Genomic DNA, 22,026 nt, shown 5'->3' with positions numbered 1-22,026 from the left:
CATGTCTCTGAGATCAGCAGATGGCTGATCTCTTAGAATTACACTAACGTTCAAAGGAGAGCCAATCCTTTAAAGCTCATGAGTGGCTATCTAAGGGGCAACTACTGGTCTCTCCTTGTCTGGAGGAAGGAAAAGTAATGAAAATTGAAGACACTTAGAAACAATTGGGCTGGTGGCTAGTGGACTCACAAACATCAGTCTCCATGAAGACCAGAAGAAACAGATGGTGCTCATCTACCACTACCAACCACTCTGAAATAGATCATATTAGAAGGTCCTGGATAGAGAAAGTGTGGAACAAAACTCAAACTGACAAAAGAGAGCAGGATTACTAGTCAGAGATTGGGAGAACCCCTGGACTATAGCCTCTGATCACCAGGGCTAGAACTGATTCCCGTATTACTCAATTTTAAGTCAAGCAATAGATCAGCATGTAGGGGCCAACAACACTAGTGAGGCATGCATACCATAGAATTGGCAAATAAGTAGAACTGAATCAACAGAAAGCCAAGTTAGTGGACTTAAAAACAAGTCTCTCAATATTTATCTGCTAAAGGAACAATCAGAGAAAAGGGCAGCACCAACAACAAACAGCTCCAGGAAAGCCTAAGATTTATGTGAGACGCTAGGAAGAGAAACAATTTATATGTGACTAGAATTCCAGAATAGGAAGAGACCAAAAACTAGAGAAAATTGTCAGAGTTATTGGAAGGAAATTTCCTGAACATCATGAAGGCTGAGAAAGCCATTTAAGTTGAATCAACTCCATAAAGGATTGACTCCACAAAGAAAATCACCAAGATACAACCAAACTTTTCAAAATGAAAGACAAGGATTCCTGACAGCAGCTCAGAAAAAAACGCAGAGTGCCTACAAAGGAGAACTAATAACAAGCTCTGATTTCTCAGAAACCATGCAGGCAAGAAGACATATATAAAACTGAGGAGAGAGAAAGGGGGAAAAAATTAATAAACTAATAAAGAATCTCATGCCTAGCAAACTGTTTATCAAATTTTTGTTATTGCTAGGTTCCATCACGTCAGTTCTGACTCTTAGTTAACCCTGTACACAACAGAAAACACTGCCCAGTCCTACACCATCCTCACAATTGTTACACTTGTGTCCATTGCTGCTGCCATCTCATTGGGCATCTTATTGCTGACCCTGCACTTTACCAAAAATGTCCTCCAGGGACTATTCCCTCCTGGTAACATGTCTGATGTGTGAGAGAAAAAGTCTCACCATTTTGGCTTCTAAGGAGCATTTCAACAGATTCACTGGTTCTTCTGGTAGTCCATAGTACTTTGAATATACCTTCTCAAAAGCAACAATTATTTTACTGTCTTTTTTATTCACTTTCACATGCATATGAGGTGACTGAAAATACCATGGCTTGATCAGGTGCACCTTTATCCTCAAACTGATACCTTTGCTCTTGAACACTTTAAAAAGATCTTGTGAAACAGATTTGCCTAACATGATACATCGTTTGATTTCTTGACTACTGCTTCCTTCGAGTGTTGATTGTAGACCCAAGCAAAATGAAGCATTTGACAACTTCAATCTTGTCTCCATTTATCATGATGATGCTCACTGGTCCAGTTGTGAGGATTTTTTGTTTTCTTTACATTGAGGTGCAATCCATACTGAAGACCATAGGCTTTGATTTCCATAAGTATTTTAAGTCCTCTTTGCTTCCAGAAAAGGTTGTATCATCTGCATATCACAGGTTGGCAACGAGTCTTCCTCCAATCCTGATGCTACATTCTTCTTCATATAATTCAGCTTCTCAGATTATTTGCTCAGCATACATATTGAATAAGTATGGTGAAAGAATATAATCCTGGTGCACACCTTTCCTGATTTTAAGCCATTTAGCATCCCCTTGTTGTGTCTGAACAACTACCTCTTGATCTATGTACAGGTTCCTCGTGCACAATTAAGTGTTGTGGAATACCCATTCTTACAAATGTTATCCACAGCTTGTCATGATCCACACAGTTAAAATCATTTGCATAGTTAATAAAACACAAACATGTTTCTGGTATTCTCTAATTTCAACCAAGATCCAACTGACTTCTGTAATGATATCCCTAGTTCTATGTCCTCTTCTGAATCTGGCCTGAATTTCTGGCAGTTCTCTTGTCGATGTACTTCTGCAGTCATATTTAAATTATCTTCAAAATTTTATTGTCTTCAAAAATATTGTTTGATGGTTTCTGCATTCCATTGGGTTGCCTCTCTTTGGAATGGGCACAAATATAGAACTTTCCCAAGTGGTTAGCCAGATAGCTATCTTCCAAATTTCTTGGCATAGATGAGTGAGCACCTCTAGTGTTTCATCAGTTTGTTGAAAGATGTCAGTTTATATTCTGTAAATTCCTGGAGCCGTGATTTTCATCAATGTATTCAGTGCACCTTGGACTTCTTCCTTCACTGCCACTGGCTCTTGATCATATGCTACCTCTTGAAATGGTTGGCTATTGACCAGTTCCTTTTGGTACAGTGACGCTGTGTATTCCTTGGATCATCCTTTTAACAAAAATTTATTATTGTAAATTGAGTGACGGTTTACATGGAAAAACATACGTTTTGCACTCAACCATATTTTGTTTCACTGCAATGATTACAATCCCCTCCATGCATCACCGGTTAAAAGTATTCCCTCTTTTTTTTTTTTTTTTTTGATGTACACAAAAACATGCAGGAAATATATAATTGTTTAAACAACCAAAGGGCACATTTTCAAGCCAGCATCCTGCCCACCAGCACACAGCCTTTCTCTTTCCATGAGTCTAGAGTCAGCTGGTCTCTCCATGCCATCACCTCTGACTCCATCTCTGGTGTTGCTGCTTCTCTGGTTAGGGTCCCATGTTCTGCGCATGCTCTTCTCTCTGAATGATCCTAGGGTCCTCTGTTCCTGGATTGTAAGATGAACTACTCCTTTTTGTTACACATCTTCTTACCGTTGTGATAATTTAATTACGATTGTGATCATTGTAATTAGTCACAATAACAACTACTCACTATTAAAAGAATCTTACCCCCATCTCCTTACACCAGACCCATCTAGACAAGATGAAAACTATAGAGTGGGGATTCTACCTTTCCCCACATGTTCTGAAACTAAACTCTCTTGAAAACTTTCTAAGTCAGCCACTTTGTGCCTTTATAGCTCCCCTCCCTCTCCCCCCACTCTGATTTTAGGTAGCCAATGTCTAAGTTTCCTGTCCCTATTAACTCTGAGTACTTAGGGGATAGGCTTGATCCTTGATGTGAAGACTGCCTTTCAGTTGGTATTTTGAGCTATTACATCCATAAGTATATGTCAAGTTCATCAAATGGTAGCAATTTACACTTGCTTCCTGTATCAAACTTCTTTATTTACTGATGAAGATCAAAGAGCACCGTCTTCAGTATGGATTGCATCTCAATGTAAAGAAAACAAAAATCTTCACCACTGGACCAATAAACAACATTCTTATCAATGGAGAAAAGACGGAAGTTGTTGAGGACTTCATTTTTCTTGGATCAACTATCAACACTCACGGAAGCAGCAGTCAAGAAATCAAATGACGTATTGCATTAGGAAAATCTGCTGCATAAGACCTTTTAAAGTGTCGAAAAGCAAAGATGTCAGCTTGAGGACTAAGGTGCGCCTGACCCAAGCCATGGTATTTTCAATAACCTCACATGCATGTGAAAGTTGGACAGTAAATAAAGAAGACCATAGAAGAATTGGTGCTTTTGAGTTATGGTGTTGGAGGAGAATATTGAAAGTGCCATGGGCTGCCCATAGAACTAACAGATCTCTGTTGGAAGAAGTGCGGCTAGAGTGCTCCTTGGAGGCCAAGATGGCCAAACTTTGTCTCTCATATTTCTGACACATTCGGACCAGTCGCTGGAGAAGGATATCATTTTTGGTAAGGTGGAAGGTCAGAGAAAAGAGGAAGACCCCCAGCGAGATGGACTGGCCAAGTGGCAGCATCAATGGGCTCAAACGTGGCGACAACAGTGAGGTTGGCCCAGGATCGGGCAGTGTTTCGTTCTGCTGTGCATAAGGTTGCTATGCGTCAGCACCGACTCAATGACACCTAGCAACCACAACAGTCAGATTCTGATCGTCAAATCATCCAAGTTAGGTCAAATGGGTACTATCTGCAAGTTTGGGTGTTTTTACATGTCCCCCTTTCCCCACACTTCATATCAGCTAGATGCTTTACTCTCAGCTCTAGCCCACCATGGCTAGGTCCATGAACTCAGTATAGTTCCCAAGTCTCCCCAAACTTCAGACCAATCAGTCCTTCCTCTTCCCTCTCTCATCTTAAGGTCAACAGGAGCTTATGTAACATGGTCGAACTCAGCCCATTACTGCCTTTCCCCCACTTCTACTCACAAGTAGACCCAATGCGTTCACCAGCCCTTGCATAATTTTTTTTGTAGTAATTTAGTGTCTCTCAAATTTATTTATTGGATAATATAATTTCATAGGCACTGGATAAACCTGATTAAACAACCAAAACATAATGTGGGGGAAATGTTAATTGATGGGACTTTGCTTAGTTCATAGTTTTAAATATAAATCAGAACTAATTGAGCTTATCTGTCTTGAGTTTCCTAGTGCTGCTGTAACACAAACACAAGTGGGTGGCTTTAAAGGAAAAAATTTTATTTTCTCACAGTTCTGGTCTGGGCCCCATCTGTTCCTTTCTTGGCAGTAATCCTGGGTATTCCTTGGTTCCTTGTGTGGCACTTGTCTTCTTTGTGTCAGTGTGTGTCTCATTGTCTTTGCTGCTCTTCATATAGCTCAGAAATGTCAGTTCAGGATCCACCCTTATACTGATATGAACTCACCCTACTGATTAGATCAGAATGCATTATGAAAGGTAACATCATGTGACATTAAATTAAATCCACAACTTATAGGGGAACACAATTCAATCCATAACAGTATTCCCATTCATGTCATGAAGGAATCAGAATATTTCAAAAATTAAAATAATATTAATAAACCAAATGTCTTGCTACTCTGCCTGTCTTCCAGACAATGTAGGAAACACTACCTTTGATCTCTGCCATCCCCAGCGCTCCACAGCCCCTGGCTTTATGACCTCGCTTATGCTCCAGCTGACTGATCAGTACATATTTCATAGCTTTTGCATCCTTTTTTTTAACATAATTAAGAAAATCTTTATGTCTGTGTTATCAAAAAATGGAAAATTGGAAAAATGGCCAAGTGAATTGATTGCAGGTACCATCTTGGCATAAGCTTTTCATGTTTTCTGCATCATTCAATATTTTGTCCATAGAATACTTCAATATTTCAAATCAAGGCTTGAATTTTTTTTCTCCTGATCTTCCGGCTTGAGAAATGCTGAGTTTGTTCTTCCCTTTTGGCTGTCTAACTCCTGGTCTTTGCATATTTCATTATGATGCTTGATTTTGTGTTCTCGAGCTGCCCTTTGAAGTTGTTCAGCTCTTTTCACGTCTTCCATTCACTTTAACATGTCTATGCTGGAGAGCATGTTTCAGAGTCTCTGCTTACATCCATTTTGGTCTTTTCTTTCTTTCCTGTCTTTTAAATGACTTGCTGTTTTCCTCCTTGTTTATCTCTATAATGTTCTTGATGTTATCCCACACAGCTCTTTTGGTCTTTGGTCACTAGTGTCTAATGCATGAAATCTGTTCTTAAGGTGGTTTCTAAATTCAGGCGGGATTATGTTCAAGTCATATTTTGGTTCTTGTGGACCTGTTTTAATTTTATTCATCTTCAGCCAGAACTTGCTTATGAGCAATTGATGATCTGTTCGACAATCTGCCCTGGCCTTGGTTTGGCTGATGATAATGAGTTTTTCCAGTCTCTTTCCACAGATGTAGTCAGTTTAATTCCTGTAAATGTCATCTGGTGAGATCTATGTATATAGTTGATTCTTATGTTGCTTAAAAAAGGTATTTGCAAGAAGTCATTGGTCTTGCAAAATTCTATCATGTGACTCCAGTATCATATCTGTCACCCAGACAATACTCTCCAAATACTGATCCTTCCTCTTTGTTTCCAACCTTTGCATTCCAATCACCAGGAAGCATCAATAAATCTTAATTACGTTTGATCAATTTCAGATGGAAAAAGTTAGTTGTGGTGGTGTTAGTTGCCAAAGAGCAAATCAAAGATTCAAGAGAACTAAATAAATAAAAATGAAGTTACCATAAAATGATACTAAACCTTACTCTTAGTCCTAGCTAAACAATTATCCCTAACACAACCCTAGTCCTAATCCTAAACTTAGTTGTAGCCCTAACCTAACCCTAACTCCTTACTCCTCTATCTCCCCACTCCCCAAATAAATCCAATAAAAACAGTGGCTTTTGAGGGTATCTGCTGGGCCAGTTAAATTCAAAGCACAGTGGTCAGTGACTGTTTTTTTTGGGATTCCATAGGTAGAATCTTGGCTTTCTTGAAGGATACAAGACCATCACGGAGGAGTCTTATTACAAAATTTTAAGAAAATTGAAAACTGCACTAGTAAAGAAAAAGCCAGAAGAGTTGAATTTAGAAACATCTCTTCCATCATGTTAATGCTGCCCATTCTTTGAGGGTAGCAGCGTTGTCCAATGAGAAATCCATTGGGAAACCTTACCTCATCTACCCTACATCCATGATGTTCCCTGTTCAGATTTTTTATTTCTAAAACTCAAAGACCATTCTATAAAAATTATTATTTCAGTCCCTTGAGTATGCCAAAATACCTGTTTGACGTAGTGTAAATCAGAGTGCAGAATTTTATGGGGAAGAGTTGTTATTGTCAGGTACCATTGAGCCAGTCTGACTCACAGTGACATTATGCTCAACAGACAAGACATTGCCTGGTTCTGCACCATCCTCACAGCTGTTAAAATTTGAGCCCATTTTGTCAATACATCTTATTGAGGGGCTTCCTCTTTTGCACTGACCCTCCACTTTTCCAAACATGATGTCCTTCTCCAGGAACTGGTTCCTCTTAACAACATGTCCAAAGTACAAGAGATGAGGTCTTGCCATCCTGACTTCTAAGGAATATTCTGGCTGTAATTCTAACACAGGCGTTTGTTGTTCTGATAGCCATGGTGCTTTCCATATTCTTCTCCAACATCGTAATTCAAATGCATCGGTTCTTCTTTGGTCTTCCTTATTCATTGTCCAACTTTCAAACACATATGTTGTTGTTGTTTCTCCCAACTTCTTCAGTCTGAAATTGACCAAAAATGCAATCAAGATGTATTGATAATTACTGGCAATTGGAATGCAAAGGTTGGAAATGAAGAAGAAAGATCAGTACTTGGAAAATAGGCCTGTGTGATAGAAATGATGCTGGAGATTGCATGATAGAATTTTGCAAGACTAATAACTTGTTCATTGCAAATACCTTTTTTTTTTTTTAAGTTTTTATTGTGAATTATGGAATTATGTGGGTTTACACGGGAGAACATCAGTTTTACATTCATCCTATCATATTTCATTTCATTGCAATGATTACAATCCCCTCCATGAATCATCAAACAACCAAAGGGTACACTCCACAGGCCTACTCCACAGGCCTGCCCCTCAGCCGTCAGCACACAGCCCCTCTCCATCCCCGAGTCCAGTGTCCCCAGCCACTCCATCTGTCCACATCATCATCTCTGCCTCCATTTCTGGCATCACTGTTTCTCTGGGTAGGGTCCTGCACTCCACTCTTCTCACTTGATGGCCCCAGGGACCTCTGCTCCTGGACTGCAAAATCAGTCTAGCAGAGAAGTATGAATATCATGAGAGTGTTGGATTTTGTCAAATGCAGAAAACATATTTGACAAAATCCAACACTCTCATGATATAATCAGCAATTCATCCTGGCTTCTAAGGAGCACTCCAGCAGTACTACTTCAACACAGACTTGGTTGGTCTGGCAGTTGATGGTACCTTCAAGACCACAACACAATGCATCCATTCTTCTATGGTCTTCCTTATTCATTGTCCAACTTTTACATGCATATGAAGTTACTGAAAATACCATGGTTTGGGTCAGGCTCACCCTAGTCACTAGGTGGCTATTATCAGAAAAATGGAAACAAGTGTTGGTGAGGATGTGGAGAAACTGAAACCCATGTGCACTGTTAGTGGGAATGTAAAATTGTGTAGCTGCTATGGAAAAAAGTCTGGCAGTTCCTTAAGTTAAACATAGAATTACAAATGACCCAGAAATCTAATCCAAGATATTTGAAAGCAGGTTCTCAGACAGATACACCAATGTGAAATTATTCACAATAGCCAAAAGGTAGAAACAATCCAAGTGTTCATCAATAGATGAACAGAAAAACAAAATGTAGTATATACATACAGTCAGATATCCTGGTGCTGTAGGATAATGTGCTGGACTGCAAGGCTGGCGGTTCAAACCCAGAAACTCTATATAGGGTCTCTATGGGTTGAAACCAACTCGACGGCGATTAACAAGAGGATATTATTTAGCCATAATTTAGCCATAAAGATAAATGAAATTCTAATGCAGGCTACACAACATGGATGAACCTTGAAAACATTATACTGAATGCAAAAAGCCAGACAAAAGAATGAATACTGTATGATCCCACTTTTATGAAATATCTAGAATAAGCAAATGTTACCAGGAGCTAGAGGGAGGAAGAAATGCAGTTATTTATTTTTTTAATGTTTTATTGTAAATTATGTGATAGTTTACATGGGAGAACATTAGTTTTACATTCATCCTATCATATATTATTTCATTGCCATGGTTACAATCCCCTCCATGTATCATCAACCAACCAAAGGGTATACCCTGCAAGCCTGCCCTTCTGGTCATCAGCACACATCCCATCTCCCTCTCTGGGTCTAAAGTCCCCAGCTGCTCCATCTCTCCATGTCATCGTCTCTGCCTCCATCTCTGGTGTCACTGCTTCTCTGGGTAGGGTCCTGCTCTCCATTCTTCTCCCTTGATGGTTCCAGGGACCTCCGCTCCTAGACTGAAAAGTTAATCACTCCCCTCCTTGCTACAGAACGTCTACCTTTACATTTCCAACCCTCACAATCAGTCCTGATAACAAGTATTCACTATTGTATTACAAGAGACCTATCCACATTTCCTTTCATCAGCCCGGCCTAGACAGATTGGATACTACTCAGTGGAGATTCTACCTTCCTTCATGCCCTCTGGATCTAGGTTACCTCTTGAAAGCTTGTAAGACAGTCACTTCTTGCCTTTGTAGCCCTCCAACTTTGGGTAGCCAATGTCCAGGTTGCCCTTCCCTGTCTACTCTGTGTATGGAGGGGGTGGGAATTATCCTTGCTGTAAAGATTTGTTCCCTCTTTTGAGATACTGCATCCATAGTTGTAGGTCAAGTTCATCAAATTGTTTCAGATTACTTTTTTTTTTCCCCTCTTCTTTCTTCTTTTAGTTGAGCTCTGATCATCCAGTCATTGAAGCCTGGTCAAGTGGGTATTATCTGCAAGTGTGGGTGTTCCTGTGCATATGCCCTCACTTCTTATCAGCTGGACGCTTCACTTTCTACTCTAGTCCTCTGTGGCTATGTCACTGACTATGAGCCGAAGAGTCCCCAAGTCTTGCCACACTGCTGGCTGTGACCTGGGTTAACAGGAGCCTATTGAACGTTGTAGGGCTTAGCTCACAGCTTCACTGCTGTTTTTCCCTCACTTCCCCTTATCAGTGATGAACATAGTCACCAATCAGAGCGTGTATTCCCATTGAGTCTTAGTCTTGGAAGGGGGTTTGCTATGAGGGGACCCGACCACTTGCCTTGATGTCTCCTGGGCGAGCAACTTGCTTGTTCTTGTAGTAATCAGTTGGTCTGCCTATATGGTTTTGTAGTTTTCCTGTCAGTCTTTCTTTCAAGAAGTATCTTCTGTTCTTCTAGCTGCTCCAAGCTGATCTGCCCATCCTTTCAAGTGGAAATTTACCACCTATGAAGATTCTGGATGCTGTTCCGGATTCCACCTATGGTCTTATATAATGCAGAGGCTCTGCAGTAAGCCTACATCACTGGGTACATTGTAGCCCCATTTTAGGTATTCCAATCAGTTATAGGCAGAAGACAGACATATAAACTTTCTATAGTGATATTTCTGGCTATTTCTTTCTCTCTCCCACCAGTGTCTATTTTATAATGGTATGCCAGGGAAATCAAGATTCAAAAGACAGCCAAGCATCTTAACATTATTTCCCCCATTCCAACATGTCTCAATCCTTGTATCCCAGAGCCCTGTTGTTCCAAGGTTGTACATACATCATTATTTACCTCTGTCTCACTTAGCCCATGCAAACCTGCCTAACTGTTCTCCCATATGCTTTGTTTTTCCATTTCCCTCTGCCTTCTTGTATATTGCCTCCCTCCCCAGCACCCAAACTATCCTGTGTCTATTCCCTACCCTGTGCTCCACCTTCCCCTCCCTACCCTCACCCCACCCCCCACATCCCAGCAACCAGCAAGGATCCCCCACCCCCTTTAGTATGGGTTCTTTTTCTTAGTCTTTAACAGTAGTGGTCCTATGCAGTATTTCTCCTTTTGTGACTGACTAATTTCACTCAACATAATGTCCTCAAGGTTTATCATGTTTTGTGGTGGCTTGCAGTTTCCTTGTTATTCTTCAAGGTAGCATAATATTCCATTGTGTGTTATGTACCACAGTTTGTTTACCCATTCTTCAGTTGATGGGCACTTTGGCTGTCTCCATCTTTTTGTTATTGTAAATAGTGCTGCTATGAACATTGATGTGCATATATCTACTCATGTTATGGCTTGCATTTCTTGTGGGTAAATACCAAGTAGAGGAATTGCTGGATTATAAGGTATTTCTATTTCCAACCTTCTGAGGAAGCGCCATATGGCTTTCCAGAGAGGTTGGACCATTTTGCAGTCCCACCAGCAATGTAGGAGTATCACAGTCTGTCCACACCCCCGCCAGCATTTATTGTCCTCTACTTTTATGATCTTTGTAAATGCAATTTTTTAATGTTTTATTGTGAATTATGTGATAGTTTACATGGATAACATTAGTTTTACATTCATCCTATCGTATATCATTTCATTGCCATGGTTACAATTCCCTCCATGCATCATCAACCAACCAAAGGGTATACCCTGCAAGCCTGCCCCCCGGTCGTCAGCACACAGCCCCTCTCCCTGTGTCTGAAGTCCCCAGCTACTCCATCTCTCCAAGTCATCATCTCTGCCTTCATCTCAGGCATCACTGCTTCTCTGGGTAGGGTCCCGCTCTCAGCTCTTCTCCCTTGATGGTCCTAGGGACCTCCGCTCCTAGACTGAAAAGTTAACCACTCCCCTCCTTGCAAAAAACATCTACCTTTACATTTCCAACCCTCACAATCAGTCCTGATAACAATTATTCACTATTGTATCACAAGAGACCCATCTGCATTTCATTTCATCAGCCCCACCTAGACAGATTGGATACTACTCAGTGGAGATTCTACCTTCCTTCATGACCTCTGGATCCAGGTTACCTCTTGAAAGCTTGTAAGCCGGTCACTTCTTGCCTTTGTAGCCCCCCAACTTTGGGTAGCCAATGTTCAAGTTGCCCATCCCTGTCTACTCTGTGTGTGAAGGGGGTGGGAATGATCCTTGCTGTAAAGATCTGTTCCCTCTTTTGAGATACTGCATCCATAGGGTATAGGTCAAGTTCATCAAATTGTATCAGATTACTCTTTGTTTCCTCTTCTTTATTCTTCTGGTTGAGCTCTGATCATCCAGTCATTGAAGCCAGACCAAGTGGGTATTATCTGCAAGTGTGAGTGCTCTTGTGCATATGCCCTCTCTTCTTAAGTGGGTATTATCGAAATGCAGTTCTTTTTGAAGGGGTACTGAATTTCTGTTTGGGGTGAGGTAAGATTTTGGAAATGGAGAGGGGTAGTGGTAGTACAACATGGTAACTGTGAATCAAATTTTCTGAACTGTACACTTGAGATGGCAAACATTTATTTTACCACAATATACACTTTTAAAATCAGTATTTTTAGGATTTCTGTTTTAATTTCTTGTATGATAGTGATAGTTGACCTTCTAAGAAGCAGTAAATATCCATATCCAGAAGAAACATTAGTTAATATAAAAAGACCCAGAAATAACAGATGATGTAACTAGCAGATAAGGATATTAAAACAAATAAAACTATGTTAAGATCATTTAAAAAACCATGAACACAAGAAACAGAAGACATTAACAAGGAGCCCCCAAATGGAACCCCCAGAGGTAAAAAAGATTTGAAATGAAAATTTCACTGGTTGAGATAAACAGCATGTTAAAGTTTACAAATAAAAGATTAGGGAAGTTGAAGGCAGAGTGTGGCAGGCAAAATTCCAAAATGGCCTCCAAGATTCCTGCCCTGGATGATAATCCATTTCTTTTGAATGTGACTGAAATCTTGATGTTATTGTTGTTGTTGTTAGGTGCCATCGAGTCGGTACCGACCCATAGCGACCTTATGCACAGCAGAACAAAACACTGCCTGATCCTGGGCCAACCTCACTATTGTTGCCACACTTGAGTCCATCGATGCTGCCACTTGGCCAATCCATCTCACTAGGGGTCTTCCTCTTTTTCTCTGACCCTCCACCTTACCAAATATGATGTCCTTCTCTAGCAACTGGTCCCTCCTGACAATATGTCCGAAATATGAAGTACTATATAACAAAGGTGATAATAATAGCCACTCTCATGATTGCATTATGGAAGACTCCATCATACCAGACTGAAGAGAGTCTTTCCTGTTGGCCATGTTCAGCCAACATGTTCAGCCAACAGCCAGCAAGAAAATGGGCAAAGTCAGTCCTACAACTGCCAGGAACAAAATTCTGCCAAGAATCAGTGAGCCTCAGATGAGTTCACAACCCTAGATGACACCTTGATTTTAGCTTTCTGATACCCTCAGCAGAGGACCCAGCTAACAAAGGCAGAAACTGTGAGATAAATGACTTGTGTTGTTTCTAGTTGGTAGGTTTCTGTTTGTTACACACCAACATAAACTGCAATAAAAAGTACACTGTGGAATAAGGATCATTCAAAAGGAAGTACGGAAACAAAACAAGCTAAAAAGAAAAACAAATGGCGCTTCAGATTCCTATGAGACAAACATCAAACTGTCTTAACATTCATGTAACTGGAATCCCAAAAAGGGGAGTAAAGTAGAAACATATTTGATGAAATGCAGACTGAAACTGTTTCTAAATTTGGTGAAGATTAAACTCCCAACAGATCAAAAATTTCAACTAACCTAAACAGGATAAATACACACACATTCTCTCTCAGTATCATATATATATATATGATACTATATTATACATACATATATATATGTATGTATGTATAATATAGTCACACACAAATATAAATAAACCACAATCAAATTACTGAAAACCAGTAATAAAAGGGACAATCATCATGCACAGAGGAAAAAAGAAAACATTAATGACTTCATAAGAAACTATATTAAGAAAGAAGACAAAGCAGTGATCCCTTTAGACTGCTGAAAAATGCACCTTGAAGGATAGAGAGGCAATGAAGGCCTTTTGCTGGTTGCAGCAAGTGCATGCCCATCCTGGAGGTAGTTGTGATGTAAGATGTGGCACTCTGTATTTACTGTTCAAAGTTCTGTTCTCCTCAACCCAAATGGGGCTAGGCTATATTATTAGCTGAGGTCTTGGCTTCTGTCTAGTCTTCTTTGTTCCTTCCCTGGTTCTAAACCTGGTCCTACACCTTCTAAGTGTCTCTTGGAGGTACCCAAATAACCTTTCAATAAACTTTCTTTCTGTATAGATTAGACAAATTGGTTTCTAAAGCATTCAATTAAGAACTCTTAAAAGCTGGAAAACTTCATTTTCAGTATTATAAAATATTGAATGTCACAGACAGTGTAAAAAGATGATCCAAGTAATACACAGTCACTGTACCAGAAAGAATTGGTTGGTGTTCAACCATTTCAAGAGATAGCTTAAGATCCAGAACCAATGGAACTGAAAAAAGAACAAGCTGCACTGAAGGCCCTGGTGAAAAACAAGACTCCAGGAATTGATGGAATTGATGGACTACAAAAGGAAATGTTTCTACCAACTGATGCAGCACTAGAGGTGCTCACTCATCTGCCAAGAAATTTGGAAGACAGTTCCCAGGAAAAAAATCCATAGTTGGGTCCATTCCAAAAAAAAGTGACCCAGTAGAAGATAAAAATCATAAAACAGTATCATTAATCTCACATGGAAGTAAATTTTGCTGAAGACAGTTAAAAATAGTTGTAGCAATATACTATAACAGTGTATCTTTGTCAACATACTGTTAGAATCATTCATGCCAGACTCAGAAGAGGATGTGGAACTAGGGATATCGCTGACATCAGATGGATCTTGAATGAAAGCAAAGAATACCAGAAAATGCTTACTTGTGCTTTATTGACTATGCAAAGGCATTTGACTGTGTGGACCATAACAAACTATGGATAACATTATGAAGAATGGATATTCCAAAACACTTAATTGTTATCAGGAGGAACCTGTACCTAGATCAAGAAGCAATAGTTAGAACAGAACAAGGGGACACTGAATGGTTTATAATTAGGAAAAGTATATGCCAGGGTTGCATTCTTTCACCATACTTATGCATTGGGGTGCTTGTTAACTGCAAGGTCAGCAATTCAAATCTACCAGCTGCTGCACTGGAGACAGATGAGGCTTACTGCTCCCATAAAGATTTGTTACCTTGGAAACCATATATAGGGTCACTATGAGCCGGAACTGCTTGAATGGTACACCACCACCATTCACCACTATATGCTGAGCAAATAATCTGAGAATCTGGACTATATGAAGAAAACTTGACATCAGGATTGAGGAAGACTCATTAACAATGGTGGCATGCAGATGACACAACCTTGCTTACTAGGAGTGAAGAAGACTTGATATACTTACTGATGAAGATCAAAGACTACAGCCTTCAGTATGGATTACACTTCAATGTAAAGAAAACAAAAATCCTCACAACTGAATCAACTAATTAGCATCATGACAAATGGAGAAAAGATTGAAGCTGTGAAAGACTTCATTTTGATTGAATTTACTATCAATGTTCATGAAAGTAACAGTCAAATGATATATTGTATTAAGTAAATCAGTTGCAAAAGTGTTAAAGTGTTAAAGCTCTTTAAAGTGTTCAAGAACAAAGATATCACTTTGAGGAGTAAGGTACACTTGACCCAAGCCATGGTATTTTCAATTGCCACATGTGCATAAGAAAGTTGGACAATGAATAAGGAAGACTGTAGAAGAATTGATGCATTTGAATTACAGTGTTAGTGAAGAATATTTAACATATCATGGACTGCCAAAAGAACAAAGAAACCTGTGTTGGAAGAAGTACAATCAGAATGCTTCTTAGAAGTGAGGACTGTGTGACTCAGTCTTTCGTACTTTTGACATGTTGTCAGGAAGGACCAGTCCCTGGAGAAGGATATCATGCTTGGTAAAGTGGGATGTCAGCAGAAAAAAGAGGAAGGCCCTCAAAGAGATGGACTCAAACAGTGGCAGCAACAGTGGACTCAAACATAACAATATGAGGATGGCACAGGGGCCAGGCAGTGTTTCTTTCTGTTGTGTATAGGGTTGCTATGAGTTGAAACAGATTAAACAGCATCTAATTAATTACAGGGTCGCTATGAGTCAGAACCGACTCCATGGCACATAACAACAACAACAAAACAATATTTTCTTATCACTATTTCATTCTGGTGGGGGCTTCAAGTCTTTTTATAAGGTATTACAGCCAACTTCCTCGTCCAAATTTATATAGTTCTTCAAATTTTCCTTTAGAACATCTCTCTTACCCATTTATATATTCTATTTGTTTCTTTGCTGGACCAATGAAAAGCATAAGGTGACTAGAATATTGTCTTCAGACCTTTTAATACAGCTTCTTAATTTTTTTTTAATATAGTCTTCATAAAATTCATGTAACACAGAGTTACCTGAAGTCTCTCTGTCACTTCAAGATTGGAGTGAGCTTGGATTGAATTGTTAGTTTTAAAGTATATGAAAGACTATTGCCTTCCACTTAATTTCTTTTTTAAAACTTGTTTTTCATGGTTTCTTTAGATTCATTCCTAAAACCCTAAATGCTCTATCAGTTAGACCCTCTGGCAGCCAGTACATAGGAGCCCAGGATCATCACTGTTATCCATAAAGAAGAAATCAAATTACTTCATAATTTTGTGACTATCCCAACTTTACCTAAGACTTCAGGAGCGATGGAAGGAAATTATATCATGTACTGCACAGTCTTCTGCTGCCTAACTGATTTCTCTTTGACACTGTACTGGCTTCCAAAATCAGTAATGCACTGTGTAACTATCCCCACAATCCCCTGAAAAAGAAACTCTAGTTTCTCTTCTTCTTGCTGGGCTTATCTCATGTCCTCCTTCCTTAGTTTCTAAGCAATTCTGCTGTATAAACATTTGTCCATTCCCTTACACAGAAATCTAATGGTATCTCTCCGTTGTTTGAAATTCATATAGATATAGTAGTGGGCTAAGCTTTTTTTACTTTACCTCTGTACCTGTGGTAGCTTATGGACATTTTGTCTTCTTGTTTCGCTTTCCACCTGCTTAGGCACAGAACCTAGGCTCTAGTCCCACATTCCAGAATCTCTGCAGTTTTCTCTCTACCTCCTCCAAAATACTCCATTCACAACTGAAGTCCTACAAAGCCCCTTCAACCCTAATAGACGTGGCAGCAGTTACTGTGTCCTGAACCTAGGCGCTTAGATGAATGGTGTTAATTGGTACACTTTAATTGGCTCCTAACTGCTCTTTTCCAGGTCAGCCCACCTCTTTTTTGGGTCACTGTCTGGTGTGGTGCTGTGGGATAAAGTGCTGGCCTACAAGGTTGGTTTGAACTACAAGGTGGTGGTTTGAACTCCCCAGCCGCTCCTTGGAAACTATGAGTCAAAACTGACTCGATGGCACTTAATAACTCTATAGATAGCTTCTAGTTATCTCATCACCTCTTAGACTGCCTGGCATAAAATGAGTACACAACAACTATGTGATGAGAGAATACATAAATATGAGGGTAAGTCAAAAAGTATTGTTACAAAATCAGAGAAATCTTTAATTAAACAAAAATACCAAAAGTGTGAAGCTATTGTTACTTGATGTATGTTCCATCTAGGTCTATAAACTTCTAAAGGTGTTTCTTTCACTCTAACACTTCCCTAATTGACACCATAACAAAATGGGAGTTTTGGCATCCTCAAGGATTTGAGAAGTCTTTGAAAACTTCTTTCAGTTTGGAAAACAAAAAGAAATCTGAAGGGGCAAGATCAGGGTTACAGTGTGGTTGAACTAAGGTTTCCCATTACAATTCTTGTATGACAGCCCTTGTTCCTCTTGAAGAATGAGTAAGTGCACTGTCATAATGGAAAAAAAAAAAAAAAAAGATTCCTCAGTGCAACTTTCCTGGGCTTTTTTTTCCTCACCAAAGCAGTTTTCAATACTGCAAACTTCTTCATAATAAGTTCCTGTGATCATCTTTTTTCCTTTGGGAAAATCATCTTATCACTATTTCAATGTATTGGAGGTTGTGGTCAGGTTACCTTGTACTTTTTCTAAGAGAGGTAATGGGTAAGTGGAGATATAGTAGTGGGCTAAGCTTTTTTTACTTTACCTCTGTACCTGTAGTAGCTTATGGACATTTTGTCTTCTTGTTTCGCTTTCCACCTGGAAAGAAAACAGACCATTCATAAGCTTCACAGGCTTCTTCATAAATCAGCAATAATTTCTGGCGTTGGTCAGAAAAGATACATTATACCAAGAAAATTTTCCCTTTAAGCAGAGGATTTGTGCTCACCCCTTTTAAAGGATATGTCACAAATGAAATGATAAACCATAATGGTGTCTAAATGATCATATTCATCTTAAGATAACCTTCTTCAACCAGAAGTCTCCCCTTTTATCTTGAACCTTGCAATATTATAGGGTTTTCCCAGACATGTCTTTCAAATGTAATTTGCTTGGGCATATGAAAAAAATTATGGCCCAGATAGAAGCAGATAATTTTCTCAGGGTCACTACATAACTAAGGGTGCAGCCAGAGCCCAGACCAGTCATCCCAGTTGGTAAACTTTCTCTTTTTGCTGCACCTTGCTATCTTCAGCTTCAGAAAGGCAGCAGTATGGAGGAACTTGCTCTGGTCAACCCGTCCTCTCCCAAATGCTACTCATTAAACCCATAATACAGGATACTAACTGCGTTTAGTAAGAGTCGTGTCCTTCAAATACTTTCTGTGTTAAGAGAAAGTAGGGGAATGAGGAGTAGCAAATAGCATGAAAAGAAACAAATATATATTATAAATGTCCATCTACCTAAGAACTTTCCAAGTGGGATTGCAAAAAGAATGTAACTCCTTTTCCCCCCCTCCCTCAACTTTCCATTTGGTGGTTGTGTCACTGAGTCAGTTCCAACTCGGAGTGACCCTGTATAGTAGGGCTTCTGAGGCTATACATTTTATGGGAGCAGAAAGTCCCATCTTTTTCCTGTGGAGCAGCTGATAGGTTTGAACTGCTGACCTTGCACTTAGCAGTCAAACTTATAACCCATTACACTACCAGGGTTCCTTCTACTTTCAACAAGAACCATTATTTTTATTTCCCCATGCGATCAAAAACTGGTTGGGTATCCAGGGAGAGTCCAGTTACCCAATGAGACATAGATAAAGTGACATTTTCACATGCAATAAAAAGGTATGCCAAGGGAAATAAACCTTTTAAATTTATTAATATATACTTACCAATGAAAACAAAAGATAGCAAAAATGAAAATTGCAGAAATACTATCTATGAGAAGCCATATGAACATATAGTACCTTGGTGTCTGTAAAACATGAAACAAATCATAGTTAAAGGATTCTGTAGTTGAAAGGAATTTTAGATCATGTGGGCTAAATGTCTCACTCTGCTACCAGGGCAAGGAGAGGGACAGGATTAAGGCCAGACCAGGTGGAGGAGCACTGACTGATATGGTGGTCTCAAACACAGAGTACTGGCTGCTATCCTAAGAGTTACCCCTTACACATGCAGGGAGCTTTACAAGGGACAAAACTTCATACTTTTAATATCACTTGACTCTCAAGACATCTGAGAAAGTCACTTCACAGAAAAACTTCCCAACTATATAGATGTGAAACTGACACCCATAGAAGTTCCGCAGCAAATCTATTCTGGACCAGGACTACAGCCTAGGTTTCTTCATTTCTAATCGTGTTTCCATGGCATGAGTTCCTAAATTTGGCTATTGAAATCTACCTGGGCAGATTTCAGTAATATGGGTCCCTGTATCACGCTACAGACCTTCTTTTTTTAATGCTTTATTGTGAATTATGAGATAGTTTACATGGGAGGACATCAGCTTCATATATATCCTGTCGTATATCGTTTTCTTGCCTTGGTTACAATCCCTTCCATGTATCATCGATCAACCAAAGAGTATACCCCGCAAGCCTGCCCCCCTTTCATCTGCACACAGCCCCTCTCTCTCTCTAGGTACAAAGTCTCCAAATGCTCCATCTCCCCACGTCATCGTCTCGGCCTCCATCCCTGGCATCACTGCTTCTCTGAGTAGAGTTCCGTTCTCTGCTCTTTTCCTTTGATGGTCCCAGGGACCTCCACTCCTAGACTGTAAGGTTAATCACTCCCCTCCCTTTGCCCCAAAACATCCACCTTTACATTTCCAGCCCTTACAATCAGTCCTGATAACAATCGCAAGAGACCTATCAGTCCTGATATTGTATCGCAAGAGACCTATCCAAATCTCCTTTCATTAGCCCTGACTAGGCAGAGTGGATACTAATTGGAGATTCTACTTGCTCAACGCCCTCTGAATCTAGGTACCCTCTTGAAAGCTTGTAAGCCAGTCACTTCTTGGCTCTGTAGGCCCCCATTCTGGGTAGCCAATGTGCAAGTTGCCCATCCCTGTCTACTCTGTGTATGAAGGGGGTGGGAATGATCCTCGCTGTGAAGATTTGTTCACTCTTTTGAGCTATTGCTTCCATAGGTGTATGTCAAGTTCATCAAATTGTGTCACATTATTCTTTTTTCTCTCTTCTTTCTCTAATCATCCAGCCACTGAAGCCAAATCAAGTGGGTATTATCTAAGTGTGGGTGTACTTATGCATGTGCCCTCTCTTCTTATCAGCTGGATGCTTCACTCTCCACTCTAGTCCTCTGTGGCTATGTCGCTGACTCTGGGTCAAGAGTACCCTGGACTTGGCACACTGCTGGCCAACCAGGTCTCCATCTGGGTTCACAGGAGTCTTGAGCATTGTAGGGCTTAGTTTGTAGCTTCATTGCTGTTTTCCCTTCACTTCCCCTTATCAGTGACAAATGTGGTCATCAATCAGGGCATGCATTTCCATTAAGCCTTAGTCTTAAGGCCCTGAGGGGGACCCGACCACTTGTCTTGATGTATCCTGGGCGAGCCACTTGTTTGTACTTGTAGTAATCAGTCAGCCTGCCTATATTGTTTTGTGTTTTTCTTGTCAGTCTTTCTTTCAGGAAGTATCTTATGTTCTTCTGGCCACTCAAGGCTGGTCTGCTTGTCCTTTCAAGTGGACCTTTCCCCTCAGAAGATTTTGGATGCTGTTCAGGATTTCACCTATGGTCTTGTGTAATGCAAGGGCTCCACAGGAGCTGGGCATGTTGAATCCCCCTTTTAGGTATTCCAATCAGTTATAGGCAGAAGACGGACCTACAAGCTTTCTATGGTGGTATTTCTGGCTATTCCTTTCTCTCCTCTCCAGTGTCTATTTTATAGCGATATACCAGGGAAACTAAGATTCAACAGACAGCCAAGCATCTTATTTCCCCCTTTTCTCCATTCAAACCATGTCTCAATCTCTGTATCCCAGAGCCCTGTTGTTCCAAGGTTTTTGCATACATCATCATTTGCCTCTGTCCCACTTCAGTTTCACATTCATCCTATCGTATTTCATTTCACTGCAATGATTATAATCCCCTCCATGCCTCATCAAATAACCAAAGGATACACCCCACACGCCCGCCCCCGCCCCCCGGCTGTCAGCAAACAGCTCCTCTCCCTCCCTGAGTCCTGTGTCCCCAGCCACTCCATCTGTCCATGCCATCATAGTCCCCTGCCATTTTGGGTCTGGGCAGTTTCCTGCCCCCTCCCCCAAGGTATTCCAGTTAGTTATAGGTTGGATCCGGGTCAACATGTTTTCTGTTGTGTTGCTTCTGGCTATTCCCCTCCACCCCACAAGTGTCTATTTCACAATGGTAGGCAAGGGAGACCAAGATTCAAAAGACAGTCAAGCATCCTAGCATTGTACCCCTATTTTCTCCCTTTCAAGCCATGCCTCATTCCCTGTTATCCTGAAGCCCTGTTATTCCAGGGTTATGCATACCTCGTCATTTAGCTCTGTCTCACCTAGCCCATGCGAACCTGCCCAACCGTTCTCCCATCTGCTTTGTTCTTCTTTTCCCCCTCCCCCTTCTTGTGTATTGTCAGCCTCTTGCCCCACCCAACCACCTAACACGCTCCCAGGCTCTCCTGTCTATTCTCTACCCAGTGCACTTTCTTCCCCTCTCTTGCCACCTTTCATCCCATACGTACCAGTGATCAGCACTTATATTTTTAGATTTCCCCCTCCTTTTTTTTTTAATGTTTTATTGTGAATTATGTGATAGCTTACATGGAGAACATTAGTTTTACATTCATCCTGTCGTATATCGTTTCATTGCCATGATTACAATCCCTTCTATGTATCATCAACCAACCAAAGGGTATACCCTGCAAGCCTGTCCCCCAGTAGTCAACACATAGCCCCTCTCCCCCTCTGTGTCTAGAGTCCCCAACTGCTCCATCTCTCCACGACATCATCTGTGCCTCTATCTCTGGAGTCACTGCTTCTCTGCCGTTGATGGTCTTAGGGACCTCTGCTCCTAGACTGGAGAGTTAATCACTCCCCT

At 40.4% G+C, this 22,026-nt stretch overlaps 1 protein-coding gene across 1 annotated transcript in view; it reads right to left on the bottom strand.

The window, feature by feature from the left end:
• GDPD4 (glycerophosphodiester phosphodiesterase domain containing 4) overlaps positions 1-22,026 on the bottom strand; it is a 145,394-nt gene that overhangs the window by 1,714 nt on the left and 121,654 nt on the right. Inside the window, exons 13-15 of the mRNA XM_006865016.1 lie at positions 18,834-18,916; positions 10,333-10,360; positions 5,064-5,163 (exon numbers count right to left, since the gene is read on the bottom strand). Of these exons, the coding sequence (XP_006865078.1) occupies positions 5,064-5,163; positions 10,333-10,360; positions 18,834-18,916 (211 nt within the window). The remainder of the gene's footprint in view (positions 1-5,063; positions 5,164-10,332; positions 10,361-18,833; positions 18,917-22,026) is intronic.

This window comes from Chrysochloris asiatica, unplaced genomic scaffold (assembly GCF_000296735.1).
Source record: "Chrysochloris asiatica unplaced genomic scaffold, ChrAsi1.0 scaffold00074, whole genome shotgun sequence".
Taxonomy (NCBI): domain Eukaryota; kingdom Metazoa; phylum Chordata; class Mammalia; order Afrosoricida; family Chrysochloridae; genus Chrysochloris; species Chrysochloris asiatica.
This window is presented reverse-complemented; position numbering and strand designations above follow the sequence as displayed.